The sequence below is a fragment of the Capra hircus genome, unplaced genomic scaffold, assembly GCF_001704415.2.
Source record: "Capra hircus breed San Clemente unplaced genomic scaffold, ASM170441v1, whole genome shotgun sequence".
Classification (NCBI taxonomy): Eukaryota; Metazoa; Chordata; class Mammalia; order Artiodactyla; family Bovidae; genus Capra; species Capra hircus.
The window spans coordinates 162,542-190,257 of record NW_017189796.1 but is presented as its reverse complement, the minus strand read 5'-3'; the positions used below and the strand labels follow the sequence as shown (position 1 = coordinate 190,257).

Genomic DNA, 27,716 nt, shown 5'->3' with positions numbered 1-27,716 from the left:
AGCCCGGGGAAGGAAGCCGGGGCGGGGACAGGAAGCAGAAACAAACCCCTAACTTCAGCCAGAGCATCGGCAGGGGCCTGTGTGGGAGAAACAGCCCAGATTCCAGAGAAGGGCTCCCCAGGCCCACCCTGCCCGCAAGTACCCGGACCCTTGGGTGGGGCAGCCCCTGCAGGAGGTGCTACTGCCCAGGACACGGCTCTGGGACTTCCTTCCTCACTCTCCAACCCAGGCTGGCAGGATTTGGGACCTTCATGACGATACTCCACGAAGAGTCTGACTTGACTTTAAAAACGAGCTCAGTTTTCCACAATACCTTTGTTTCAGTTAAAGTGTCCTTTGACTATACTAGGGGTGGGGCTGCTTGCCACGTAAAAGCAGTCTAACTCCAGTCCTCTCACACAGAAAAGGCTGTGGAATTTCCCTCCTCCCCTGCTGTGTAATTCTGAGCTCGCCCCTCGGGGCCGAGGCCACGTCAGTGGTGGGGAGAGGACCCCGGCAGGCCAGGGGCAGGGTCACCGGGTGGCCGACCGTGCCTGGAGGAAGCATGTGCACTCAGCGACGGTACCTTCAGAGTGACTGTAAACACCATCACCGTGAACACCAGGGTCCCGAACGTCCAGTTTCCAAACACCTGCGGAGAGAAAGTCCAGTCGCCTCATTAATACAGACTGCCTCTTCCATACTCAACACAAGCATCCGAGCACCCCACCCACCCATCGCCTGCTCGTCCAACCCCAGAGACGCAGGGACCTCCTGGTGTCACCGAGATGGGGGGTAGGCCGCACCCAGGCCTCTGGCCCCCGGCTCCAGCAGCATCTGTGGGCACCTAGTTCTTCCTAGGCCGCCCGGGTCTCCCCCTTGGCGCCCCACGAGCCAGACGGGACGCCCTGAGAGCTGGAGTCTCGGTGTGCACAGCACCCACCCTGCTGCTCCAGCCGCGCTTTAAGCAGGCGAGACCTCCAGCCCATCGCCCCACTTGACTTGCTCTGCGTGGCCAGAGTGAGCCTTAGTGGGATGCGTCTGTTCTCTTTCCAACTCAAAACCCTGACGGCTCGGCCGACAAACCACGGTGGGGCGGCATCACCGGTCGGGGGGTGGCCCGTGGGACCACAAAAAGGGAGAGGGGAGATAGGACGGAGCTGCACAGAGGCCAGGGCAGGTCCGAGGCCTGAGCGCCGGGCACACGGTGCGGCCCCGGAGAGACGCGGCCCCAGCCAGCGGGAAGGAGACAGCACGCTTCTCACGCAGAGACACAGATGCAAGCAGAAGGAAGCGGCGGGCACGTGAGAGTCTCTATCCCGGGGACAAACTAGCCTCTTGGACACGCTGCCTCTGGAGAGCTGGCGGGCCCAGGGCCCGTTTGTCAGGTCTGTGAGCTGTGCCTCTCAGAAGAGCTTCTGCTCTCCTTTCAGAAGGCACACAGCTGCACGCCACAAAGCACGAGAAGCTGGGACCAGGGTCCGTTCTCGACCAAGGAAACATCCCTACAGGTGCTCACTCCAGGTGAGTGTGTGGGTGTGCGGTTAGTGAAGCAGAATCCACTTACAGAATATTCTAGAAGAAAAACCGAAGCATTAGGACTTTTGCAGGAAATGGACCTAAGGACCCTCACCGCTTGATTCGTCATCGTGACCAAAACTGGGCTCAGTGGCTCTTGCCAGAGGGGCGTCTATCCCGAGCTGGGGACGCCTGCCATGCCTGGGGACCTGGTGGACAGTGGGGGCACAGCCCCCACGGTGACGTGCCCAGGCTGGGAACCCCCCATAGATGCGCTCTGCCTTCAGGGCTTACCGCTGGGGGCAGGAAGTGAGGTCGGGCGGGCGTGCTGGGCGCGCCCAGCAGGCAGGAGGACGAGGCGCCCGAGTCCTCTCCCCGGAAGCTGCCGTTTTCAGCCGAAAGCAGAGAGTGACGGTGCAGGAGGCGGCAGCTCTGACCCCCCCGGGACCCTCAGCTGGGCAGCAGGAGCCCCGGGTCCGGCCCTCCGCCTCCTTACACCCCAGGCCCAGTGTCTGTCACCCCTGCCGGGTGGGAACCCTGAGATCCCTTAAAACATCAGAGAACGGGCGCATGGGCCTAGGGACGTGGGGGGCGGCCGTCCCAGCTCACGGGGACGTGGCCGCATAACGCTCCAGGGGCTTGTCCAAGCTCCCTCACCTACGGGAGAGCTCGGGCCCAGACGCTCAAACCATCTCATCTCCACGCTCTTTAGCAGGGGCCGCACTGGGGTCCAGCCCCCTCTCTCAAAGGGTCGTCCAGAGGGGACTTTCCCAAGTGAGGTCAGTTCCCCAGTCCCCAGTGAAGCCCTGCGTCTGGTCTGATTTCCTAAGTAACACTGTGTCCCGTGCGCAGGCCACACGGGCGACGCGGCCACCCACGGGCGTCCCCTCATCCCTGTGGGGGCGCCAGGACCGTCGGGACCGCGTGGGGAGACGAGGCGGCGCCGCCCTGGCCCCGCCCGCCGGCCCACACCCCCCTGTGTAATGCCTCCTCTCCACGCTCTCTTCCCTCGAGACTGAGGACTCTACAGGGAATTTTCCCGCTTGCAGACGTTCTAAGGCCCAGACTCAGTCAGCTTTTATGTGTAAGACAATTCCACGACAACACGTCCTGTTTCCTGAAGGTCGCAGTGGCAGGGCCGTCTCTCACGCTCACAGGACGTCTCTCACGCTCGCGGGACCATCTATCACGCTCTCAGGAACGCCTATCACGCTCGCAGGACCGCCTGTCACGCTCGGAGGACCGTCTGTCACGCTCGCTCTGCGTGCCAGCTCGGGCCCCTGTGCAGCCCCGGGCGGCCCTGTGCTCAGCCGCCAGACAGGGCTCCTGGGCCGGCTCTGGGAACTTCCTGGCTTCTATCACTACGCACCCTGGACTTGCAAGCAGCCACCTGGGAATGTCCTGCTGCTCAACTACAACAAAGTCACTGTCTTCCATTCTCATCTGCGAAACAGCGTGGCTCTTGTCTGTCGGGAAAATACTCCAAACTTGAATTTCTCTTTCTAAGGTCGTCAGCGATTCTATCGTCTTTTTGATAGATCCACGAACATTCCTGAGTGGAAAGAGGTCTCAGCGGTCACCTCCTGACCATCCCACCAGCAAGACGCGGCCTCCTTGGAAGGGCAACTGCCGTCACCGAGCACCAGCCGCCCGAGGTTGCGCCGGAATCACAGCTCTGTTTGCGGCTTAGTTTGAATGACACAGAACCAGCTGGTAACATGTTCTCAGTTCTGTGAGCGATCCAACCCTCCCACCTGCCGGACACACAGGAATCATCTAAGAATCAGCAGTCTGGAACAAGAAGCCACCTCTGGGTCCAGACTCCGACCACGGACGCCCTGCGCACTCAGCCAGGCCTCTGCACTCCTGGGGACAAAGGTCCGACCTGGGCCCCGCGGGCCTCGCGCCACTTAGCACTGGTCTCGCTCTCATACCTCTGAGTCTTTAGGTTGCTCACGGTCCCCTGAGCACCAGGAACCCAAGGCCCAGCGGTGGACAAAGGCCCACGTCCAGTTCCTCCTTTGCAGGACTGTCCTGCCGGCTGCTTGCTGACGTCACTGTGCATCTCAGGGGCGTCTCCCGTGACAGGCGCTGTGTGACTCACGCAGGTTCTATCCCCCGGGGCCTCAGTGCTCGGGGTCTCCACCGACTGGGGGCTTCTCTACCTCCGTCTCCCTACCTCCGTCTCCCTTCCTGTCATCGTTCCAGGTTCTAACCAACACTTCTGTCCAAGATCAGCCGAGCAAAGGCACTCAGCTGCGGCGGGGAGGGGAAGGTGCTTGAGAATCTCAAGAGAGATCCTCTGGACGCTGGGATTCAGGTCCTGGAGTGGCTCAGCGCACCCTCGTGAGCGAGGGGCAGAGAGGCAGGACTAGCAGGAGGCCTGGCTCCCAGGAAGGACCTCAAAGCCTGCCCACAGAGCAGCCGGACAACACGCAGCCCCCACCCAGGTCTGCGCCCGAGGCTGCCCGGCGACCCACGTCCATGTCCAGGGAGTGTGCCCTGCCCACACACACACCTGCTGTCTGTGGGCTTGCAGGACAGGGCTGACCACGTCACCTCCTGACATGAGAGCCGAGCTCTCGGCAGCCTCATGGACTAAACACGCACCCCGGCTTGCTCTAACTCCCCGCCATCGCCCCACGTCTGCCTGAGCATCCGTCTGCTCGACTGTAACTCCAGGAAACTGTCCAGCAGGAGGGGCGACTGCAGGGGGCGAGGGTGATGCCCAGAACCGGGACCTCGGTTCTCGGGACACGGAGCCCGAGCTCTGCGAGATGCACACGGGCGCGCGCTCAGCGCTGGCCCCAGGGAGAGTTCCTCTAAGACGCAAAGAACCGGAGACAGCACGAGCCAGCCCCACCGTCGCTGGTGGCACCCGAAGACCACTCAGCTAAAACCAGGAGGACAAAGGCTCTAACAACGGAAGATTTCAGAAAAGTGCCGAAAGGCTCTGGAAACCCTCAGTTTAGTAAACCCTGGTCTAAGTCACAATGAGAGACAACAGCCCTTTTCAGCCACAAGAAAACAGGAACAGAGAAATCAATGGGCCAACAAGTTGCCCAGGACACACAGCAAGACTCAGAACTTCAGGCCAAACACACAGAGGGAGAGATAGACAGAGAGAGGCGCCCTGTCCAGCAGGACGAGCAGGGGATCCCTGCTCAAAGCCCCCTTCTGTTTCCTTGTTCCCGGGACACTGGACTGGAAGCAGGACGCCCGGGGCCACGGCCTCCCGACTCCAGGCAGCGAGGGGTTGGCCACGTTCAGAGCATTCCCCCCACCCCTATCCCGCCCCGGCCACACCCGCCTGTGTGTCTTCCTACTCATTTAGGGCAAGAGAAGACCACACAGATCCAGAAAACATCGCTGACACGGCGGGCAATCCCGGCTCGGAAATACAGGGAGAAGTGACCCAGGTAGACACACATGGTCTCTGGGCTGGCCTTGCTCCTACAGACACGGGGGGACTAGCTAAAGGCATCTCTACTGACAAAGCACACAGAGGGGGTCACGCTGGAAAATATTTTCGAGAAATATTTTATTTGCACTCCAGAAACAGAGAGGACACACCCACAGATGTCTTACCACGTGTGTGTTGCTGGTCATTATCTGAGAGTGGGAAGGGAGCCGCGGCAGAAAAAAAAAGCGAGATACAAATAAAACAACCCCCAGAGATTATGCAAAAACCCAGAGAGCTGCCTGTCTATCCGAAACGACACCGTAACTGCTCATCGCTAAGGAAACAGAACCTAAGCTGAGGACGTGAGCAAACGCTAACAGGGGTAAATACCGAATTATTTCCCAGATTAAATAAGCCACGTCTTGATGGTTGAGTTGGACCCCTAGGTAAATAACTGACGGTGAAACAACCTATAAAGGCTGGACCCCGCCCACCCCGAGAGGGTGTCCCTACAGTCAGCAGGGCCCCGCCATCGGGTCTGCCCCATCTGCGGCGGACACCCAGACGCCGACCCCTCGGGCCGTGCCGAGCTTCACCCCCAGAACCTGCAGCCCCGTCGCCGTGGCCCAGCCTGCACGAACCTGCCCGTTGCTGGTCACAGTCGTGTTTTCAAACATGAAGTAAGCACCGAAGAAAAACACCAGCGCGTCAAACAAGCCTAACAGCGTCCAGTAGATGAACGCACGCCAGCGGAGGAGCGCGTTCTTGGCGATGTCCCTGGGGGAGGAGAGGGTAGGGACGTGTTAGGTGCCCACCCGGCGCCTCGCCGCGACCCGGGGCCCCTGACCCACTGAGGGCCTCGGGACGGCAGAATCAGGGGCCGGGGGGCGCCAGGAGGATGCGGCCCGACCAACTCCCACTCGGCCGAGCTCCAGCGTTGGGGCCTGTGAGCCCCTGGGCCTCCTGGTCCCCGCCCGTCTGTTCCGCTCTCGGCAGACCCCGACTCCACCCGCCCGCTGACCGGCATAGGCTGTGAGCCCGAGGAGCCGAGGGGTGCAGGCGGGCCTGACGTCTGCACACCTCCAGGCCACATGTCACACTCTGCGACTGCTGGACACACTGCCTGCCACTGCTCTCAAGACACCTGGCCCCGGGAGAGCCTGGGGAAGCTCACAGCATGCAGCTGTCCTGGCTGAAACCACCGTGGTTGGAGCGACTGTGCGGGGAGACGGGAACGTCCCAGCTGACATGGGGGAGCGGCCAGCAGACACTCGCTTGAGCGCCCCGGCAGCAGAGGCTTTTCAGATGTAGCGCTGCGCTACCCAGGGACCTTCCTGGACAATTCCTATTTGAATGTTTTATTCCTCAAAGTGGACTGGAGGCTGCCACGGGCAGAAAGAGGGCGGGGCCCACACGCCTGCTTCCGGAAGTAAGGACACAGGGCGAGAGGCACCCTGGCACCCACTGGTGACGAAGCGCAACGGGCCTCCCTGCACCTGTCAGCTCAGCTCGGGAGGAGGCGTGCAGGACCCCCCAGCAGTGCGTCTGAAATGGGCTGAGTTCGCCTATTCCCTACACTTCCTCCCGTATCGCCAGGTGCACAGGACGATCCAGGCTTGCTCTTCTCTCACATGCAGGGATGACCGGGACAGCAACACTCCCAGATCTCACTTAATGGCTGACCTCTCTGGCGAAGGCCATGGGGCTGGCAAGGTGTCCTGACTGTGTGGGTGGAGGGCCACACACGTGACAAGCTTGCACAGAAGTGCACACTCACGTGGGCACACACGTGCACAGAAACAGGACCAGTGACACCCGGGCAACACCAGTGTGAGGGGTGGGGTGGGGTGTCGGGACCCAAGCTGCAACCCTGTCCTGTGCTTCCGCAGGTGGCCAGTCAGATGTCCCCACGGGGGACTCCAGATAAAACCTCCAGGGAGCCTCTCTACTCTTTCTTACAACCACGTGCTGAGTCCCTCAGTCGGGTCCAACTCTGTGCGACCCTCTGGACTGCAGCCCATCAGGCTCCTCTGTCCGTGGGACTCTCCAGGCCAGAATACTGAGTGGGTTGCCATGTCCTCCTCCAGGGGAATCTTCCCGACTCAGGGATGGAACCCTGGTCTCCTGCTTTGCAGGCAGATTCTTTACCAACTGAGCCACCTGGAAAGCCCCTTCCAGCCACACGTGCATCTAAAGCGTTCTGGAAATAACACGTCTAATGTAAAAAGCCACAGTAAGAGCAGCACGTTGACACAGCCAGAGACTCTGGGGCACAGGAAAAGAATCTTTTCCTTGTTATAAGAAATACTTCTCAGCAGAAAAGAGCGCCCTGAGATCAGCCCTGTTAACTTTGTTGCTCCCTGAATGGAACCTACTTGACTCTGCCAGGATCCACCAGGGTCAAGGGGGTAGACACTGTCATCTCAACTTCTTTCACAAGGATCACAGGGAAACACAAACTGGCTTAATGTGTACATTTCAAATGTAGCATGAATCCTCTCTGTCTAAATTTGGCGAATATTCACTTAAGCCACACTGCTTCCACATGTGTGAAGGGAAGAACCTTCTGAGGAATCGTGTGTGTCGGCTAACTTTGGATGGTCTGGGGTTTTGTTTTTATGTTTCTGGTCTTAAAGGACTTCAGCCAGGTGCGATCTGCAGGCTGCCGGTCCTTCTGGCGTCTCCGGCGCGGAGCTCCCGGTACCTGTAGAGGGCAGGGTCCCTCTTGAGCGTGTCCATGGCAACGTGCTGCTCCATCAGGCTGTACAGCAGGATGGGGAGGGAGGTGAAGCTGATGTTGTACAGCGTCAGGTAGGCAGTGTCGTACAGGGTCTGCGGGGCCGAGAAGCCTGTGAGATCAGCGCCCCAGCACCTTGGCCAGGTCTTCGGGGAACTTGTTTAAATATGCACATGTATTTTTCCTCTGGAGAGGCCCACAAACTTGAGAATTCTCAAATGCACACAGAGCCACTCTTTCACAGAGACTGAGGGGCCAGGACGTTTTCCAAAGCATCACGATGCCGACTGGCCAGGGTAAACGGCCGACCCCACCCAGTCCTGCCACTGCAAACGTGCAGCAACAGAAAGACGCGTGCAGGTCTGCAACTCGGCCTGCATCTGCAAGCTTCCACTTCCTCCGGTCTGGCTGCTTCAGGTGAAAGCAGGTCAGTGGTGGGATGGGGGTCACCTGGCCTGCACACCCCGCCGTCCACCCTCCGCCCACCATAGCCACACTCGGGGAGAGTGGGTGAGGCTCAGGGGAGCTCAACCTCAGGCCTGACGACTCACCTGCTGTGAAAACCCACAGAAGAACTGGTATAAAAACTGAGGGAAAATGAAGCAGATGTTCTGAAAGACAAGCCACGTGCCTGTTAGTTCAAGGGCGCAGCGTAAGGGGTGTCACCGGGTTCCTAAGAGGCTGACCCGTGACACACTCCACCCCGGGCAGAGCACCCCTCATCCTCCAAGATGGGCAATGACTCTAAAACTCCTCTCTCACTTCAGGGGCCCCCATGGTGCAGCCGCCGGTCTCCCCGAGATCAGAGCAAAAGGGAACTCCTAACAGAGAAAAGAGGAGGCACCCTGGGCATCAGTGTGGACAACGAGGAGGAACTCCTTCACGGAATGGTGAAAGAATGGTCCTTCCTCAGTCTGCTACAGTGCGGCTCGCAGTGGTTCTACATTCAGCTGAGAGAAGAGGGCCGGGCGCCTCCTCCTGGGAATCCTCCCATGGAGCCCTTCCTTCTACTCAGGGACAAGTCACCCCTGCAGCCTCGGGGCATCACAGCTGGCCAGCCTTTCACCCAACCCATCACACACCCAGAGATGGTGAGAGGAGCGGCGGTGGGAGAGCCTAAACGGTGGGAGAGCCTTCCTACCTTATAAAAGAAGTATTGCACAAGCTCGGATATCCTAATATAATAGAAATGCCCGTGAACAAGCAGCATCTTCTTTAAATGCTTAAACTTGGGTATCGCGTAGTCGCTGTTCCTTGCAGCCTGACGACCTTCCCTCCCAATGACACCTGCAAGAAGGGAGCGCACGCGCTGCATCAGCCCTCCTCTGCCCCTTGCAGGTGGACACGGGATGGGCAAAGCAGGGTTAGACTGAGCCGTTGCTGTGGGCTTCCAGCCCCGAACGCTCTGCGTCACAGGCGTGCCTTAAGTGTGTGTCTGAACCCTACGGTCCTGCCTTGTCTGTGTCCCCGCTGGTCCAGCTGAGGGACAAACCCTGGCCACTGTGAGAGGCAGCGGGGCAGAGCCCAGGGGCTCACCGATGCCCACGTGGGCCTCCAGGATCATGCTGACGTCATTCGCGCCGTCGCCAATCGCCAAGGTGATCGGGCGCTCTTTCGAAAACTTGATTAACTTAACGATCTGGAAAAGAAGTGAACGCAGACTTTCTCGTCTCTCTTTTATTTTTGCAAAGGTCAACCACTAACTAGGCAGAAAGGACAAAGACGCCAAAGTTAGTCAAGGAAGATGAAACAATTAAGTGCTTAAAGTGAATTGTTATATTCAGCACATTTTATCCACACAGGATAAAGTCTTTTTCGAGTCAAAAGTGAAGCATCCTCAAGCAGCTAAGAAATGAATGCAGGAAGATGAGAGGAGAAGGCCGAGGGCGAGGCCGAGGAGAGACAAGAAACCCACGGAGCCATTTTCAGGGGCTGCCCCACTCACTCAGATGTGGGGCAGGCAGACTTAAATTTGGGCAGGGGCAGTGTGTGAGCGCTGCACTCCGCTAGAGGATGGTGCTATGCCAAGTTGCCTTGTATCAAGCATCTATTTTTGAAAATAAACTGTTCTTTCAATTTTCAAATTTGTCATGTGTACAAAACCAAATCTGATAGCTCAATGAAATGAATAATTTCCAAATTTTTAGTCTGTTTCTTTATAGTCTTTTTTCTTCCTATTTATGTGCATAAGTATAATGTTCCATGATGCAAGACAGAAAAGATGAGGGGCTACGGCTTGTCTTCCTGATTCAAGACTGAGACACTGGCTGGTATAAGATTGAGAAGTCACTTAGCCCAAAAGGTAACATGTGAAGACAAAACAGCACCCTTTGTTCCATTCCGGACATCACTACACAAGGCTGCAGCCCCGCCCCCGGCACACCTGGGCCTCCTGCAGCCCCGCCCCCCCACCTGGCCTCCTGCAGCCCCGCCCCCAGCGCACCTGGGCCTCCTGCAGCCCCGCCCCCGCGCACCTGGGCCTCCTGCAGCCCCGCCCCCAGCGCACCTGGGCCTCCTGCAGCCCCGCCCCCAGCGCACCTGGGCCTCCTGCAGCCCCGCCCCCAGCGCACCTGGGCCTCCTGCAGCCCCGCCCCCAGCGCACCTGGGCCTCCTGCAGCCCCGCCCCCAGCGCACCTGGGCCTCCTGCAGCCCCCCCCGCCCCTCCCCAGCCCCGCCCGGCCCTCCTGCAGGCAGCCACCTGGGCCTCCTGCAGCCCCGCCCCCAGCGCACCTGGGCCTTCTGCAGCGGGGCCATGCGGCAGCAAAGCACAGCGCTGCAGTTCCGGCAGATGTCCAGGAAGAGCTCGCGGTAGTTGCTGGAGCTCCCGTCCTCCCGAGGCTTCATGATCAAGGACAGCGAGGCTCCGTCGATGATTAAGCCGTAGTCCTGCATGTCGGCCGAAAGTCTGTCAGGCCACAGAAACCAGAGACGTCTCTCAGTAACCAAGTCCAGAGATTTGAGGAGACTAGCTACTCTAGGGGATACCTATCCATGCTACAAATTCAGGAACAAGGATTAAGAAAGTGGGTTTTCTTCTTTTGTCAATAATAAGACAGTCTAGACTTGGGGCTGCAAGACCTTTGACTACATTTTAAAACTGTATGTGAACTTAATGTTCTCACTTCACTAGGGCAAAGCAAACAACAGCTACAACTGTGGATTCTTGGGCAGGTCGCGGTACAACAGCGGGAGAGCGTCTATCCTGCCATCCGGACAGATCGTCCTTTTCTCCCGGCCCCCAGCCACCTCAGCCCCACAGTCCTGATGGCCACAGCTGGGAACTCCTTGCTACTCTGCCTGTCTTGGGAAGAACGCAGTCATGATACTTCTCTTTGCTGGGTTTCAAAATTAAAAGGAACATCTCTAAGCCCCAAAAGGAATTCTGCAGACCAGGTAACGGGAAATAGCTTTGTACTATTTATGAATGAATAATTTTAAATTCGTGTATGATTAGAGAGCCCCATTTGCTTCTGCTAAGTTAATGAAAATTTAAGTTCAAAGAGAGTCTTATCTCAGATCGCGCATCGAAGACCAGCAAGGAGAATGTTGATAAAATGTGCATAAATTGGTGAACATTCTTGGAAAAAACAGCTCTGTGTACTGACTGCTTTGTCTTACTTGACAGACAACCATGTGTCATTGTCCCCCCACCCCAACTCTGGCAGAGGCCCCGAGGAATCCACAGCGTGGCCCCCGGGTGGAGCAGAAATAGCTGGGCACCGCCTCACACACGACAGTGCGTAAATCAATGAATCAAGCCTCTGTGTATCCTCTATCAGCAGTCTGCAAGTGAGCATGGGCGCGCGCACACACACACCCTCTACGCAGAGACACATCACAGTTGCTGAAAAGACAAGGCTTGGTCAGGATCTCGACCACGGGACGCTGCCAGGGGCCAGAGGACAGACCTGCATCCGCACAAGGGAGTGCAGGCCACCGCCCTGCCCGTGGAGGCCGCCCCACCCCTGCGAACGCCCCGGACGCCCGCCTACCCTGAGAAGTTGTCCCGGGTGAGGCTGGTGCTGCAGCGCAGCACTGTCTTGCTCAGCTCGAAGAGCACGTCGTGCAGGCTCTGCTCCTCCAGCCGCTTGGTGGTGACCTCGAGCAGCTGCGTGTTCCTACGGAAGAGCTTGCAGGCGTAGCAGGTGGCGGCCGCCGTCTCCATCTTGTCGCCCGTGAGCACCCACACCTTGATGCCCGCCTTCTGCAGCGCCTCGATGGTGTCGGCCGCCTTCTCCTGCAGCCTGGGGGCGGGGGGCACGACACACCGTCATCAGCACGGACCCGCGAACCAAGCTGGAGAAGTCCAAGGACTTGGGGTCTGCTCCCCTGTCTGATTTTCACCCCCAAGTTAAAAAGCACCCTGGTGCTGACCTGTGATTTACTGTGAAGGACCTGGAGCTATTCCCAGGTGGCTCAGATGGTAAAGAATCTAACTGCAGCACCCCAGGTTCAACCCCTGGGTCAGGAAGATCCCCTGGAGAAGGAAATGGCTACCCACTCAGGTATTCTTGCCTGGAGAATCCCACGGACAGAGGAGCCTGGCGGGCTACAGTCCACGGGGTTGCAAAGAATTGGACATGACTGAGCGACTAACACTTTGACTTCCACTTTTTGCATTAGCTTTTTACAACAAAGCGCTTCCTGATCCCAGATAATCCACAGGGCCGAATACTAAGGAGCAACATGGCATTTGCTGAGCACACACTTCTCTGTCTGGCAGGGCTTGCTGCTCAGAGAAGATCGGGGGCAATTTTTTTTTTTTTTTCGGGGGCAATTATAAGGAGGCGCCTCACAAGCACCAGCCAGGGACAGTCAGAACCAGGGAGAACGGGGCCTGGCGAAGAGGTGACGTGCGCCCCCTTTTCTCTAATTCTGCTGCTGGCCCATTGGAGCCCAGGGTCGCCTGAAGAACGTGAAGCGGGAGGGTGCCGGCCGGGCCCTGGGACTGGTGGACTGGCGTCACAGGCTCCCTCAGCGCCAGGCGCTGCAGGAAGCACTTGCCTGAGACGTCCCGCCTTTGCCGAAACCTCCCGGAGGAGGAGCGCGTGATGACCCTGTTCTACACGTGGAGAACGCAAAGCCTGCAGAGCTCACACCACATGTATGAGGATGAACGGCCCTCTTGGCCTCGGTCAGGCTGTCCTGCCGTCCACGGCAATCTGACATCGCAGCCATGCCTGCCTCATGGCGAGGCTGGAGGTGGGGAGGGCAGGCCTGGCTGCTGACAGGCGTGTCTCAGGGGTGTGTCATGCCTCTGTCCAGCGCCGAGAGGAGGAAAGGAAAGGAAAGGATTCTAACTCGGATGATCTGGGTAGAACCTGGTGGAAACTTCCTACTGTTCTAGACACAGAAAAAACGTCTGTGATTTCATCATTGTTTTAGGAAAAAGTAAATGAGGTCCAAGGGGATCTGTAAAGGTGCTGGCTAGAGATTTTAAAGAAATAACTTGGGGTCAAAGCCACCCCTCCTACATCCCAGGGGTCCGCTCTCAACGTCCTGGGGTCCCAGCTCCCCACCGAGGCCAACAGCTCCCACAGCCCTTGAGAGGCCCTCGGCTGGCGAGGGTCCCTCTGCCCATGAGAGCCTCCCCCTCCCTCCTACTTCCTCCAAAGACCAGTCCCCCCTCCCCAGACAAGCAGCCCCCTCCCGAACACCCTCCTCATCCTCACACACGACCCGTCACCAAGCCGTCTGTGACCACAGCTGCTCTGTGCTGAGACGTGCTTCCAGGAGCAGAGGGGTCAGGACTTAAGAGCAAAACCAGCCTGTTGGCTAACTGTCTGCTGAGACTGAGGACCCGGGGAATGCCGACCCCCAGGGAAAACCGAGGTTTTTGAGACCAGGATCTAAATCCTGGACCAGTAGAGACCTCCAAGACTTTTAAACTGAGGGGCTTCCCTGGTGGTCCAGGGGTTAAGAATCCGCCTAGCAACACAGGGGCCGCCAGCTGAATCCCTAGTCTGGAAGATGCCACACGCCGTGCCGCAACTGCAGCCGTGCGCCACGGCCAAGGCTGTGCCCTGGAGCCCAGGAGCCGCGGCCACTGAAGGCCCTGCGTGCAGCGCCCGGGCCCTGCGACAAGAGAAGCCCGGATTCATGGCAGATTCATGTCAATGTAGGGTAAAACCAATACAGTATTGTAAAATAAAAAAATAAAAAAAGAACCACACACCACAAAGAGAGGGCAGCCCCCACTCACTGCAACCAGAGAAGGCCCTCGCGTGCAGCCACGAGGACCCGACACAACAGAAATAAATAAGTATTAAACAAACACTTTCAAACTTGATGGGAAACAGAAGCTCAGTAACCTCCTAAAGTTTCTGTCCCATGCCTTTAAGTTGCAGGGTTTTTTTTCTTTTCTTCAAAATAAACTATAATCTGTCCCTTTCACTGTGTTCTTCAGACAACAGTGGACAGAGGGCTCTTTCCTGTCCCCCGTGCAGAGCTGGGACAAGTCAGTCCTTCCTATGCAGAATCTTGAAAATCTGTAGCTGGTAATCTGAGCAGCCATTATGGTGAGTTTTTGCAATCTTCTACTTAATTATTTTAAATTTCTTCACTGACTCATGACAAAAACTGCTAAGGTCTAAAATGTTTACGCTTGTATTTGGAAAGAGCTAGGGACTCATTTAGGAAGAGAACTAGTTATTGATTCCAATCTAAAGAAGAACTGAAAAACAGCCCTGTATCTTGACTGTTCATAACTAGGTGTGGAAATGCTGGCATTCCTGGTTTCTTCTGGAAAAATGTGACTTACAGGCCTCTTACTGGTGGAAAGTCAGGCATCACCCAGGCCTGACCCCTGCGCGCTGTCACCCAGGGCAACTGGAGAGCCTGCCCAGCCTGACGATGCCCCCATCTCCGGCCCTGGCAGCTCCCACTCGCCCTTCGTACGCTCACGGTTTCTGAGAACAAGCTCGGGGTGTCTTTACCGGTCCTCCACGGCCGTAGCGCCCAGCAGGACCAGATCTGTCTCTATCTGCTCGTAGGCTTCTGCTAACTTCTTATCTCGGTCCTGAAGCGCCACCTTGGCGGCTTGCAGCAGCTTGCAGATGCCTTCGTACTCTTCCGGGACGAGCCTCTTGTAGGCCACGCACAAGGTCCGGAGCCCCTCCTGCCGGACACACAGCAGCACTGACCGTGAGCCCGAGGGTCACTCCTGGAAGTGCTCCCAACGTCCGCTCTCCAGCTGAGGCGACACACCGGGAACCAGGCAGCCCCGCCCACAGCGCCAGTTGTCCGCAGCTGAACTACTCACACGCACGCTGAATACACACAGTCAGGATCGACCGATCGACTGGGAAGTGTGCAATCGAACTAGGAAGCATGGGAGCACGTAACGCAAACCAGGGCCACCGAAAGGCAAGACTTCAGTCATAAAAGATAAGAGGGTGACAATCCAGAGTTGTCCCAGAATGCAGAATTGGAGTGAACAGTCAGCTGGAGCTTTAGAAATAAATAGAACCTCGCTTGTCTAAGCAGATATGGGACTTCCCCACATGGAAATGTGGGGTGGAAATGCTCTTCTCTACTCCTCCTGCTAAGCACGGATACCACTGAAAGCCTAGACACTGTTTATAAAACAACACTGAAACCCAAAGCCAGACAACCATATTACCAGGAGAGAGAGTTAGGCACCGTCTCTTACACAGACACAAAGGTCTTCGACAGAATTTCAGTAAACGGAATCCAACAGCATGTCCAAATGATTCTTTACATGACCAAGTGGGATTTATCCCAGGAACGCAAGGCTGATTCAACACACGAAAATCAGCGTAATAGACAACACAGATGGAAGAAATGAGGAAGATGTCATGTGATGAACTCAACAGACGCAAAAAACAAAAAGCAAAAAACCAAATCCCAGCATCTGACAAAACCCAAGCCCTCTGCCTGATTCCTGTTATTTTTCAGTCACTCAGTCGTGTCCAGCTCTTTGTGACCCCATGGACTGCAGCACGCCAGGCTTCCCTGTCCTTCACTCTCTCCCGAGTTTGCCCAAACTCATGTCCACTGATGACTGGCGATGTCATCCAAACATCTCGTCCTCTGTCGCCCCCTTCTCCTGATTAAACCACTCAATAAACTAGCAGGGAAGGAGCTTCCTCAACCAGATAAAAGTCACACACGGAAACTCAGCCAGCATCATGCTCAGCTGGGAAAGAGTGAAGGTTATTCCCCCTAAGGTCAGGGACAAGGTAAGGATGACTGCTTTCCCACTTCTATTCAACATGGTATTGGCAGTCTTAACTAGAGCAGACAGGCAAGGGAAAAAGGCATCCAAGTTGGAAAGGAGGAAATACAGTTACCTCTGTTCTCAGGTGACAGGGTTTTATATGTAGGAAGCTCAAAGGATTTCACACTCAGAAACACTGAACTAGTAACCGACGAATTCCGTAAAGGTGCAGAATACAAAGTCAGCATCCCAAACCAGCTGCACATCCCACACACTAACTATCCAAAGAGAAAACAACCTAGGAAGGAAGCTGAGGAAACAATTCCGTTCGCAATAGCATCGAAAAGAATAAAATACCTAAGAATGAGCCACCATGGGGGTGGGTGAAGGGCTCATAGACCTAAAACTGCAATACGTTGCTGGGAGAAGTCACAGAACACCTGAGCAGGTGGAATTCCAAGACGGTATTCCCACGATGGCAACACCGTCCACGTGGACTGCAGGCTCTGTGCAACCCTGATCAGGAGCCCAGTGGCATTTTGTGGGAAAGGGAAAACACACCCGAAAATTCACCTGGAATCCCAAGGGACTCAGAACAACCAACAATCCTGTAAAAGAATAACAAGGCTGAAAGATGGACTCACGTTTCCTGGTTTCAAAAGTCACGGGAAAGAGATACGCAACCAAAACAGTGTGGTCTTAGCATCAAGACAGACAGAGACCAGCAGAGCAGGCCAGGGAGCCCAAAAGGGGACGCTTGCACACGTGGCCACGTGACTTTTCACAAGAACGCCAAGGCCGTCCAACAGGGAGAGAACAGCCTTGTTCAACCAACGGTCCTGAGACAAACCTCTGATGTCCTAAGAACAGACTGTACTCGCTTCAGGTGAAATGTGGAAGAAAACCAAACAGGTGAGGTCACAACAGAAAGTGCCAGTCCCTAGCGGTCCTCGGGACGAAGATCTCCTCTCTCCAACAGCATCACACTGTGCTTGTCATTCTGGACGCAGTGCACCCCCCTCCAGCCACTAAACGCCAACGGAAGGCTGCGGGGGCGGTGCCCCACTGGAGGGGATGCGGCTGGGCCCCCCGCAGTGCGCCCTCCTGCCGCCCAGCATGCCCCCCACCGCCACGGGAGAAGAGGCACGAGGAGCCCCCCCAAATTCCCAGCGTCTTACCACCGCGTTGCGCTCCACTCTGGATCGGATCTGGTCCACTTTGCCTTCTATCACTCGGGGAAATATGGAAGAATCTGCTCCTTTGCAAAACAGGTAAATTTCTCCTAGAAAACGAGGCGAGAAGACTTTCATTGACTCACACCATGGGGAAGACGGAGATATCCTTCAAACGATGCTTTTATCAAAAACAAAACCAGGGGCACCAGTGCCAAGGCTGTTGCAGAAATGTCGACGGACCCGTTGACCTGTCAAGCCAGGAGAACGGCGAGGCCACGGACTCCCGCCCCCGGAAAGCCTCATCTTATTCCAACAACCCCAGCGTCCCAGGGACGTCGGGAACAAGGACACTGGCTCCGGGCAGCCTTCCTCCCGTCACTTCCACCAGCTCCCTGGCAAGGATGCGAGTGAGGGACGAACCGCCACAGGACCGGGCTGGGGGGTTGGGCGTGAAGACACAAGGGTGCGGCCGACCCCAAATGGGCAGTGAGCTGCTGGGGCACCGGACGTGACCATCGGACCATCCTCTGTGTGCACGAGAGTTACGAGAAGCGTCTATGATACTATCTATGATACTATCCCACTTCACACGTCAGTGCTGGGGGGCCCCACCTGCTGCCCCAGCCACTTCACACGTCAGTGCTGGGGGGCAGGCTCCTCCCCCTCGAGGTGGAAGGCTCTCCCTTAGTCAGGTCGGGATGAAGGGCACACGGCCTCCACGCCGACCCTCAGGCTGCTGGCACCGGGGCTCCTCTTTTTCGAGGAACCTCCTGCCTGCAAAGCACACGGCTCTGCTCATGTAAACACCGAGGGGCTTGTCTCTGGGACCTGGGTCTCTTCCGAATTTGTCTTCAGACAGAAATCTCGAACGCCAAGGAGAAGCCTGCACACTCTCGGCCCTTGACCCAGGACTCCTGGTCGTGCGCCCGCCAGCCTGGCACGGAATCCTTGCGGGCGCCAGCTGTGGTTTCCATGCAATGCTCACACGTCACATGACCCAGAACAAGTTCTGTGCTGCAGCCAACTCTGCGTAGCAATGCAGTCTTGAACAGTAATTCTTTGTCCTAAAAAATCCCAGCGGACTCACGGTAATGGCTTGTGAACGACTGCGATTTCCCACCGTCCTGACCTGTCTTCCCTCTGTACCTGCTGAAGTGTGAGATGCGTTTAGCCTAAAGCTGTGGTCAAGCAGACAGAGCGCGTCCGGAGTGCACGGCAACACGTAAGGACCGGAGAGACAGCACTGGGCAGCGGCTTTAGCCCCTGCTGCTCTGGTCTTGTAAACGACTGGGAGGTGACGCCTCCAGAGCGGTGCACACACACGGCTGTGACCGACTGGGCAGGCGCTGGGGTCAGGCAGCGCCCGTGGCTGCAGCGGCTTCCGGGGCGGGTCGCTGAGCTCCGGGCCGAAGGGGCTCTGGTCTCCGTCCTGCCCAGGAGGCCGTCACTCTGTGCGGCTGGTGTCAACGCCGGGGAGGAATCACTGCTTAGAGAACACCTTCCTTAATTAACAGAGGAGGGAATGGCAAGCCACTCCAGGACTCTTGCCTGGAGAATTCCACGGACGGAGGAGCTTGGTGGGCTACAGCACACGGGGGGGGCACACAACCGAGTGACTAACACGTTCACTCTCACACTTTCTCTGACTAAACAGCCAGTGTCCCTGTGGAGTAACTGCTGCCGCGGAGGGCTCCAACAGCCCGGCCTCTCGCATGAAGCCCGCAGAGGTGCCCCACGACATCTCCTCGAGGAAAGGGCTTTCAGCAGCTCTCGGTTTCCGCACCCCAGCGCCTGGCTCCCGGTGGAGCTGCGTGCAGACGCTGCATTCAGCCCGGGAAGCTGGAGCTGCTTGTGCAGATGCTGCATTGCAGCCCCGGGTGTGAGCTGCTTGTGCAGATGCTGCATTGCAGCCCCGGGTGTGAGCGCGGTGCTCCGGGCGGCCCAGGAGAGTGCGCGCACAGGGGTGTGAGCAAGCCCCGGGAGTGAGCGCGGTGCTGCGGGCGGCCCAGGAGAGCGCGCGCACAGGGGCGTGAGCAAGCCCCGGGAGTGAGCGCGGTGCTCCGGGCGGCCCAGGAGAGCGCGCGCACAGGGGCGTGAGCAAGCCCCGGGAGTGAGCGCGGTGCTCCGGGCGGCCCAGGAGAGCACGCGCACAGGGGTGGAGGGGGTGGCGGGGGGGGGCAGGAGAGCACGCGCACAGGGGTGTGAGCGGGAGGGCGTCACTCTCCGCCGCGGTGGCCGTGAGGGCCGGCTCACAGAGTGCCCCAAGACGGTTCACCTCCTAGACTTCACATCTGTTCAGGGGGAGTCACAGGACAGGAGCGTGACGGTGTGAACCTCGGCAGGCAAACACCTTCGCCCTGGATGAGCCAAGTGCTCCCAGAGGCAGCACAGGCGACCGGGCACTGGTCTCCAAACACGACGGGCGGTGCATTTCCCACATCACGTCGACCCTGTGGCCACATGTTACAGGACCGTCGACATAAAGCACTCGAGCTTTCTCGGTGCTCACTGGTGTGAGTCTCATGGGTGGAGCCGTCACGTCTGACTACCGGTTGGAGGCGAGGGAGCCATGTGGGTCGGAGAACCAGCCCCGACCTGCCCGTGTCCCCCAGGGCATGGCGTGTGGATCCCGGGGCGCGGCTGAAGGATGGGCTTCAGCAGCCGCCCTGACGTCCCCACAGCTCGGGAGACAGAGCAGGCACTTCCGGTCAACACGGTGCCAGGACCCCGTGACGTGGAACCCTCCCACGGGCCCTCGGACCGCCTTCAGGCTGGCTCTGTTCACAGTTTCAGGGCAGCGGCTCCATCTGCCTGCTCGCTGGGCAGGTTTGCAAAGAGAGAAACATAGCTTGGTATGGTCTGGTTTCCAGAAACAAAAGCGAGTAGGACCCCACATCTCTTGGTAAGATGCCACGGGAAATGGAGTTAGCAAGCCAAGTCCAGCAGTATTCGCCAAGCGCCAGACACTGCGGGGGCGGGCACACTGTTGACCAAGTGTAGTTTCCTGCTCAGGACGCCTGCAGCCCAGAAAGGGCGGAGAGCTGACAGTTTATCAGGCCGAGGAGGCCACGAAGGCCTCCGACAGGTGGCCACGGAGATGTCCTGGGAGAGGGTCTGAGAGGGGAGAGTCCAGACCAGGGGAGGGTCTGAGGGGAGAGAGTCCAGACCAGGGGGAGATCTTAGGGGGGAGAGTCCAGGCCAGTGGAGAAGAGTCCAGACCAGGGGAGGGTCTGAGGCGGGAGAGTCCAGAGCAGTGGAGGGTCTTAGGGAGGAGAGCGCAGACCAGGGGTTAAGAGTTCAGACCAGGGGAGCCTCTAAGGGCAGAGAGTCCAGACCAAGGGGTGGATCTGAGGGGGAGAATCCAGACCAGGGGAGGATCTGATTGGGGAGAGTCCAGACCTGGGGGTGGATCTGAGGGGGAGAGTCCAGACCAGGGGAGGGTCTGAGGGCGGAGAGTCCAGATCAGAGGAGGGTCTGAGCGGGGAGAGTCCAGACCAGGGGAAGTTCTGAGAGGGGAGAGTCCAGACCAGTGAAGGATCTGATTGGGGAGAGTCCAGACAAGGGGAGGGTCTGAGAGGGGAGAGTCCAAACCTGGGGGGATCTGAGGTGGGGGGTCCAGCCCAGGGGAGGGTCTGCAGGCGCGGATGGGGTGGGGGACCCAGGAAGCAGGCTGCTTTGTATGTTTACTGAGGGGTGGGTGAGGAGCTGCCTCGGGACGGGTCACCGGACTTCCCCTCGAGGGAAAATCCGAGGATGACTCAGCCAGCCTAAGATACTGGGGCCCAAACAGGGCTGGAGGTGAACAGCTGGTGCAGATTCATGCGTTTAAAGGGAGAACACATGGTTAGATCCTTCGAGCCTCACAGGCTTCAGGCGTCAGAATAAAGCACAGCCACAATGGACCATTCGGCAAGTCAAAGGGAGAGAAGCGCCTACCTGTAGCAGACTTGACAATCACACTCATTCGCCTTCTCACCGAGTCGAAGCTCAGAACTTCCAGCAACTCGAACCTGAAAGAGATTGGAGACTCGTTTTGACGATCATCTCGCTCCATGAGTCACAGCATCTGGGTGACGGCAAGCCTCCCCTGCAGGTGACACGGCCCCTAAAGGAGCGGGTGGGCGTCAGCCGGGCCCGGCTGTGAGGCTGCCCAGGAACCCCTGGCGGCAGCAAGCGGTGGTGATGGTCTGAGAGCTGCTCTCACCCACCTGCCCCGCTGGAGGCCAGGAGCCGGGCAGCAGGGTCACGCCCTCCCAGGGGTCACACCACGGCGCCCAGAGGCCCCCACGTGCTCTGGGGAGGAGCCGCAGCTGACCTTGGCTGGAGAACCCAGAAGCCCCTTCTAGAGTCAAGGGTTCACCACCTCCCCCACACCCTGGGAGTCTACTTTTCCAGAACAGAAATTTAAAATCCCGTTCTTTGAGATCGTCACCAAAGGTTATATTCCTTACCAACTGCGCCCTCTCCATGACAGCCCACTAATGCCTGTTCACCAAGAAGAGACGGACAACCCCATCATCCAAGTCAAAATCGAGACACACCACGTGTCCCGGGACCAGCACTGTCAGGCTGGACAGTGCCTGAAGGTCGATATGGAAAGTGAAACCCGCCCCCTCCCCGGCCATCCTGCTCAGTGTTTCTACAGGACCCTGCGCTCCACAGCCTGGAACAGGCTCTGAGGACGCAGGGTCCCGGGGCCACTCCGGGGGGAAGGCTGACGTCTTCCCTCCTATTGGGGTCAGAGCATGGCTTCGAGGTGTCAGAACGGACTAGAAGGTTCCCGAACTCCAGCAGTAAAACGGACGCAGCATGGCTTCGCCCAAGCCTGTCAGACGCTGCACCGCCACCCAACCTCGCCTCTGAGCGTCTGAGTCAGACTCTCCAGGCGTTCTGGCGAGGCTCTTGGGGTCGTTACCGAGAAGAGGGAGGAAGAGTCATGGGGTGCACAGAGAACTTGGTATTTTCCCTGGTGAGAAAACACTGGGAAGACAGCGATATACTCCCTCCCGTCCGGGGCGTCCTCACCTCTCGACGTCACTGTCCCTGTTCAGCAGCTCCATGTAGTTATCCTTCAGCCTCAGGTACGTGAAGCCGAATCTGCGGGGCAGACAAGTGCGGGGGATAATGTGGCCCTCTCCTCCTCACAGACTTTTCTGTTTCATACTTTGGGAAAGCTTTCCTTTCGGAGGAGAAATGCTTCCAGTGAAACGGAGACTGCAAGCTGCACGGCGCAGTCAGTGCTGAGTTCAGCCACTGTCTGAGAAAACTCTCCACGAGCCCAGGGAACTGGACGTGGGAGTGGCCGCTCGGCGCCTCGCACGTGATGAGCCGCTTCCTACTGCTGACGCTGAAGGGCAGCAGGTCTGGGGACTGGGCCCTGTCTCTACTATCAGGGGGGCCCTTCAGGGGTCAGTTACAACATCAGAATTAGGACTCTGGGAGCCTGTCAATCTCCAGGTGGACGCTCGGTCTACTGACAAGGAAACCACAGCCCAGCTCAACACGGGGCCGCAGGGCACTCTGCTCGTGACGTCCGTCCAGCACCAGCCCAGTGACGGGCTGGAGGAAACAGGCCCGGCTCCAGAGGCAAGGCGCTCAGGGAGGCGGATACACACTTGAGCACCGCAGCAGCCTTGACAGTACGAAGATGCTGGAGCCTGTAGGTCAGGGCCCGCTGGCCTGGCGGGAGCTGGCTGCTGAAGGAGAGGCAACTTGGGGGTGGTCCCTGTGACTGAATGTGCCTTAGTGCCTGAGCGCTCGCTTTCCAAGAAGAGCTAAATCTCACTCGCCTTGAGAAATCTCCCTAGGTACGCCTCGAGAAATCTCCCCTAGGTACGCAACACACACACTGATATCACTTTCAAATTGCAGGGGAAGATGCAGCGTTTAGTTCACAACAAAAACACGGTTCCAGTTAGACCAGGGGTGTCCGATGCCCGTGCTCCGGGGGCAGGGAAGGGGAGGGGGAGTGCCCTCACTGGCTTTCTAACTGAAGGGCAGTTGGCTCACGCTATGGCCTGAGTTTCAGGTGTACAGCGGTGTGACCTGGCTCTTTCTGCAGCTCATATTCTGCTACAAGTTATTGTGAGGCTCGGGCTTAGTTCCCTGTGCTGTGCAGCGAATCCCGCACCTTCAGAGTTAAACCAGGGTCATCGGCGGTGAGAACGGGAAGACGTGAAATTACGCACCTGGAGAGAAGTGTTTTCCCAAGTGTTTGCATAGAGCCCCAAGTCACAAGGCAGCAACAGCTCCCAGTAAAGAGTCCTGAAGGGGCTGGCAGGACAGGACTCACAGGAGCGAGCGGGGAGAGAGCCCCCGCATCCAGCCCAGCCCTTCTCATGCTGGGTGACTCTACGGAAGTTGCTTGACCTCTCTGGACGTCAATTTTTTAGGATGGATGAGGAAGACTTAAGTGTCTGCGAGTGTTTGCAATGGCCTCTAGTTTACTGCTGAAGTCAGGAGGAAGACTACTGTCTAAGACAGCAGGAGGAACCCGCATCCACTGCCGTGGGGTCAGAGGAAGGCCTGGGCCCAGAGGCAGGGACCGCCTGGCCCCCACCCCAGCAGACGCCCCAGGCCCAGGGGCCTGGTCAGGAGGCTCCCAGGACACGTCCGCGGTGACGGTGGACAGTGCCCAGAACACCCTGCCTCCAGGACCGGAGTCGCCCGCCACGCACCTCTGGATGCCCTCGACCAGGGCCACCTCGTCGGGCGAGGACGAGATGTAGGCGGAGCGCTTCCCCGAGTCCCGCGGCTTCTGGGGCCCATCCACCTCGTCGTCGTCCTTCACCTGGATGGTGTGGCAGAGACAGAGGGCCCGGAAAAACAGCTCCTCCCGCTCCTGAAACACAGCACAACCCACAGCTCTAAGCACGTCCGCTTAAGACAGAAGGAGCCCAAACAAGACGACGACCAACACAGCAGGGCCTGCAGCCGCCGGGGGCGGGGGCGCCAGCGCTGCCTCTGGGGGTGGCAGCGGAGCCCAGGCCAGACGGCACGGACATGACCTCAGAGAGGCGGCAGGCTCAGGCTTCTGGAGGGCCTCCTGGGCGACCGCTGACGAGGGCAACGCCCCACCCCCCCCGGAGCCGCAGCAGCAGGCTGTGTGTGCGCGTGTCTACGTGCGAGCATGTGCACAGCTGCACAGCCTGTGTGAGCGCCCATGTGTGCCTGGTGTGCAGGCGTGCCCGTGTCTGTGACTGGGTCCCTGTGAGTGTGTCCGTGCATGAGCACGCACGGTCTGCAGGGCCCCCTGCTCTCAGCCCACGGTGACCCAGCTCAAGTGTGGCGTGAGCTGTCTCCAGCCCCGACGCGACGGCCGGATTCACTGGGGACGCCTGCACCCACGTCTTTTCTTCCTACATGTCACGGGAGAGTTGGTTCTGTCCCAGACCCCGGGACAGGAGGTGCCCTTGCTGCGTCCCGAGACATGGCCGTGGGAAGGGAGGGGGCAGGACACGGGCGGGAAGCACGGTCACCTACCCGCCCACTGGCGCCTGGGGAGGCGTCGACCATGTCCATGGCGGAGGCGTCGGGGAGTGCCTGCCCGTTGCAGACGGCGTGCGGCACGCACACGCGGCCCTCCACGCAGCACTCCTTGAACTCCATGTTGTTCTCGGTGAGGGTGCCCGTCTTGTCCGTGAACACGTACTCCACCTGCGGGCGCGGCTCCGATGCCAGTGCGGCCCCGAGGGGCTTGGCCCCCACCCTCCGCGCCCTCCAAGGGGCTCCTGCTCGGGGCTCCCACCCACATGCCCTCTGCAGGGCAGGTCCTGGCTATCACGCCCACTCAGCAGGTCAAGACAGCGCAGAGCTCAGGCCCCAAGCTGGCAGCCTGGAGCAGCTCCGTGGAGGGGTTTTGAACTCTCTTTACACCAGAGACCGAAGCTCAGGCTCACTCTGCCCACCCTGACAGTGATGACCTCGGGCCCTGAGGCCTGAGAGGACGGCTGGGGGAGCTGAGGGCTCACTGCCGATTCACCCCAATTCAGGCCCTCGAAATGCAGACTCAGAACCGCTTAGAAAGGCCACGGGGGAGCCGGTGTTTGAGTGAACGTCCCGAGTCTGCCTAACTTGTCGACACAGAAGAATCCCCACTGTCACACAAGGCGGGGAAGCCGCTCTGCTGCCGTCTTTCGGGTGTAAGTCATACCTGCTTGGGGATGGCAGCGTGCCCCCTCCGAACACCCAGGGCGTCTGCGGCAGGCTGAGAGTCACGTGCCTCCGGAAACCCGAGGAGGCAGGCGCGAAGGCTCCCCCGCCAGCCGGCGAGAGAAGACGGCTCTGGAGACACTGACCTGTCCCAGCTCCTCGTTCAGATCCGAGGTGTTGACCAGCGGCCCTTCCCCCAAGCCCTCGTCAAGCATCTCGCCGTCCCAGGCAATGAAGTAGGAGCCCAGGAGCTTCTGCATCTCCACGGTGACGTACATGGACACGGGGATGATGTAGTTGAAGAGGACCATGAAGGCCAGGAAGTCCGTGAAGGCCCTGAGGAGCTGAGGCGGCGCGCGGTCACCGCCAGTGCCGCGCGGCCGCAGCTCAGCGCCGCTGGCCCGGCCCGGCGGGCGCCGGGCACAGCTGCCTCAGACCCAAAGGGGAAGCCCGCCTGTGGCGTCGGGGGCTGCCTGCTCTCCTCTGTCCGCCCACTGCGCCCAGGCCGGGAGCGGCCCCACCCTGTGCTGCTGGTGGGCGGGGTGGGGGGTGGGCCACTCGTGAGTCACGCCTGGAGGCAGTGGGGGCCTCCCGCCGAGAGCCCGGAGGACGCCAAACAGTGGGATTATTCTGTTTCCTCTGAGATTCTGACAAATGACCAAGCTTAAGTCTGGACAAGCGGTTTCTGTCTAGTTTCACCCTCATTTCTGAGCCATTTAGTCTCCTGGGCGGCTGAGCAGAGGAAGGAGGTAGGTGCCCAGGCTGGGAGATGGGGTAGGCCCAGCCAGAAAACTGTACCATTTTAAGCAGAAGTGGAAGTGGAAGGGAAGTCGCTCAGTCGTGTCCGACTCTTTGCAACACCATGGACTGTAACCTATCAGGCTCCTACAACCACGGGATTTTCCAGGCAAGAATGCTGGAGCAGGTTGCCATTTCCTACTCCAGGGGATCGTCCTGACCCAGGGATCGAACCCGGGTCTCCTGCATTGCAGGCAGATGCTTTACCATCTGAGCCAGCAGGGAAGCCCCTAAGTAGAGGAGATTTAATTAAATTAACACACTGGGGACTTGCCTGGTGGCCCAGTGGTTAAGACTCCACACTCCCAACGTTTAAGGTTCGCCCTTATGAATTTAGGATGGAAGCTGATACTTTTCCAGACCTGACTATTCAAATACCCAAAGAAGGCAGACCGCCCGGTGCTGATGGGGGCGTCACTGTCTGCCACCAGCAGCTCTTCACCCCGTGCCCCCAGGCGTCCCCAGCGCCTGCCCGAGGGCGCCCCGCTGTACCAGGTTCCTCTGCCTCTCGGCCTCCGTCTTCCGGTTGTACCACGGCTCGTCCTGGAACGGCGTGCTCTGCCACACGTACTTCAGGACGGTGTTGACCAGCGCCTTGCTGATGAGGATGCACAGGTACACGATGAGAAACGTGTTCATCGACCTGAAACGCAAGACGACCGTGGAGGCTGAGCGCCTGCTTCCCCAGGAACCCCGCGCTGGGCGTCGGACGCCAGAGTGAGCACGACGCGAGCCGACCGGAGCAACACAGCAAAGGGTTTCACAGGGAACCGCCCCCCCCCCCCGCCCCCCGACCGCCCGTCAAAGCGGAGACGGTGAGCTCATCTGCATCTGAGGCCACCCTGGGCACTGGCCTGAGTTTGGGGCCACAGGGACAGAGCTGGGGGCAGGGAACCCTGGCGGACAGGAGCGCAGGGCACGGCCGCCCTGCTCAGGGGGCTTCCGCGTGGTCTAGGGCTCTTAATTCACACAACCCCCGGGAATCAACGTCCTCTACCACGAAGCAGCAGCCAGTGTGCTCCCAACCCGGAGGGAGGCAGGAGGGAGCGAGCCAACGCCTTGAGTAGGAAAACCGCCGAGTCCTTAGCCAGTCCTCAGGAGCCTGTGAAGGAGGTCTGGTTTTCCAGTATCTGAGACCTATTTCTCAATCCAGACATCTGGAAACTAAGCATCCTTCCTCAGTAAGAGCCGACGGCCCAACTCCACAGCTGAAGCAGCCACAGGTGAGCAGAGACCCAGGACCCCACTTCGAGGTCGCCTTCCCAGCAGCAGACAATGGTGCCCCGACCGTCACCCCCAAATCACCAAGGAGCCAGTATCTCTTCAGTTCACAACATGCGGTCACTCAGCCGCCCACCTCAGGTTAGGGACACACTGCATTTTGTGAGGCAGAGACAACGCCACCTGGGCCGCATCTTCTTACAGACCCAGCTCTTTCCTGACTTATTCTCAGAAGGATTTTACTGTTTAATGAAGGCTGTTGGCTCTGCTCACACTTTCCTCAGTGAAACCCCATCAGAAAAGCGACCTAATTCCAACTTTCTCACAGGAGGACCTGACGGGCATCGGCAGCTGACCTGGACCCAGGTGTCCGCACTCAGGTGGGAGTTACAGAGGTGGCTGGGTGCAAGGCATCTCCAGCCCCACGAAGCAAGGTAGTCGGTCTAGGATCTAAATCACCGGCCCAACCGTCTGTCAGACCTCACGAAAGAGCTGCTGACCAGACCGAGAGAAATCCGGTTCCGCAGCTGCGGGGGTTTGCGGCAGTGAAGTCAC

At 58.6% G+C, this 27,716-nt stretch overlaps 1 protein-coding gene across 5 annotated transcripts in view; it reads right to left on the bottom strand.

The window, feature by feature from the left end:
- Window positions 1-27,716, bottom strand: part of ATP11A (ATPase phospholipid transporting 11A) — a 99,250-nt gene that overhangs the window by 9,852 nt on the left and 61,682 nt on the right. For all 5 annotated transcript variants that reach the window (XM_018044752.1, XM_018044753.1, XM_018044749.1 and 2 more), the window contains 16 exons: window positions 26,433-26,583; window positions 25,289-25,486; window positions 24,474-24,647; window positions 23,669-23,832; window positions 22,017-22,088; window positions 20,928-21,001; window positions 16,995-17,098; window positions 14,573-14,754; window positions 11,630-11,881; window positions 10,368-10,542; window positions 9,174-9,276; window positions 8,779-8,924; window positions 8,189-8,248; window positions 7,605-7,732; window positions 5,542-5,677; window positions 566-631 (listed from right to left, as the gene is read on the bottom strand). In XM_018044752.1, the coding sequence (XP_017900241.1) occupies window positions 566-631; window positions 5,542-5,677; window positions 7,605-7,732; window positions 8,189-8,248; window positions 8,779-8,924; window positions 9,174-9,276; window positions 10,368-10,542; window positions 11,630-11,881; window positions 14,573-14,754; window positions 16,995-17,098; window positions 20,928-21,001; window positions 22,017-22,088; window positions 23,669-23,832; window positions 24,474-24,647; window positions 25,289-25,486; window positions 26,433-26,583 (2,185 nt within the window). The remainder of the gene's footprint in view (window positions 1-565; window positions 632-5,541; window positions 5,678-7,604; window positions 7,733-8,188; window positions 8,249-8,778; window positions 8,925-9,173; window positions 9,277-10,367; window positions 10,543-11,629; window positions 11,882-14,572; window positions 14,755-16,994; window positions 17,099-20,927; window positions 21,002-22,016; window positions 22,089-23,668; window positions 23,833-24,473; window positions 24,648-25,288; window positions 25,487-26,432; window positions 26,584-27,716) is intronic.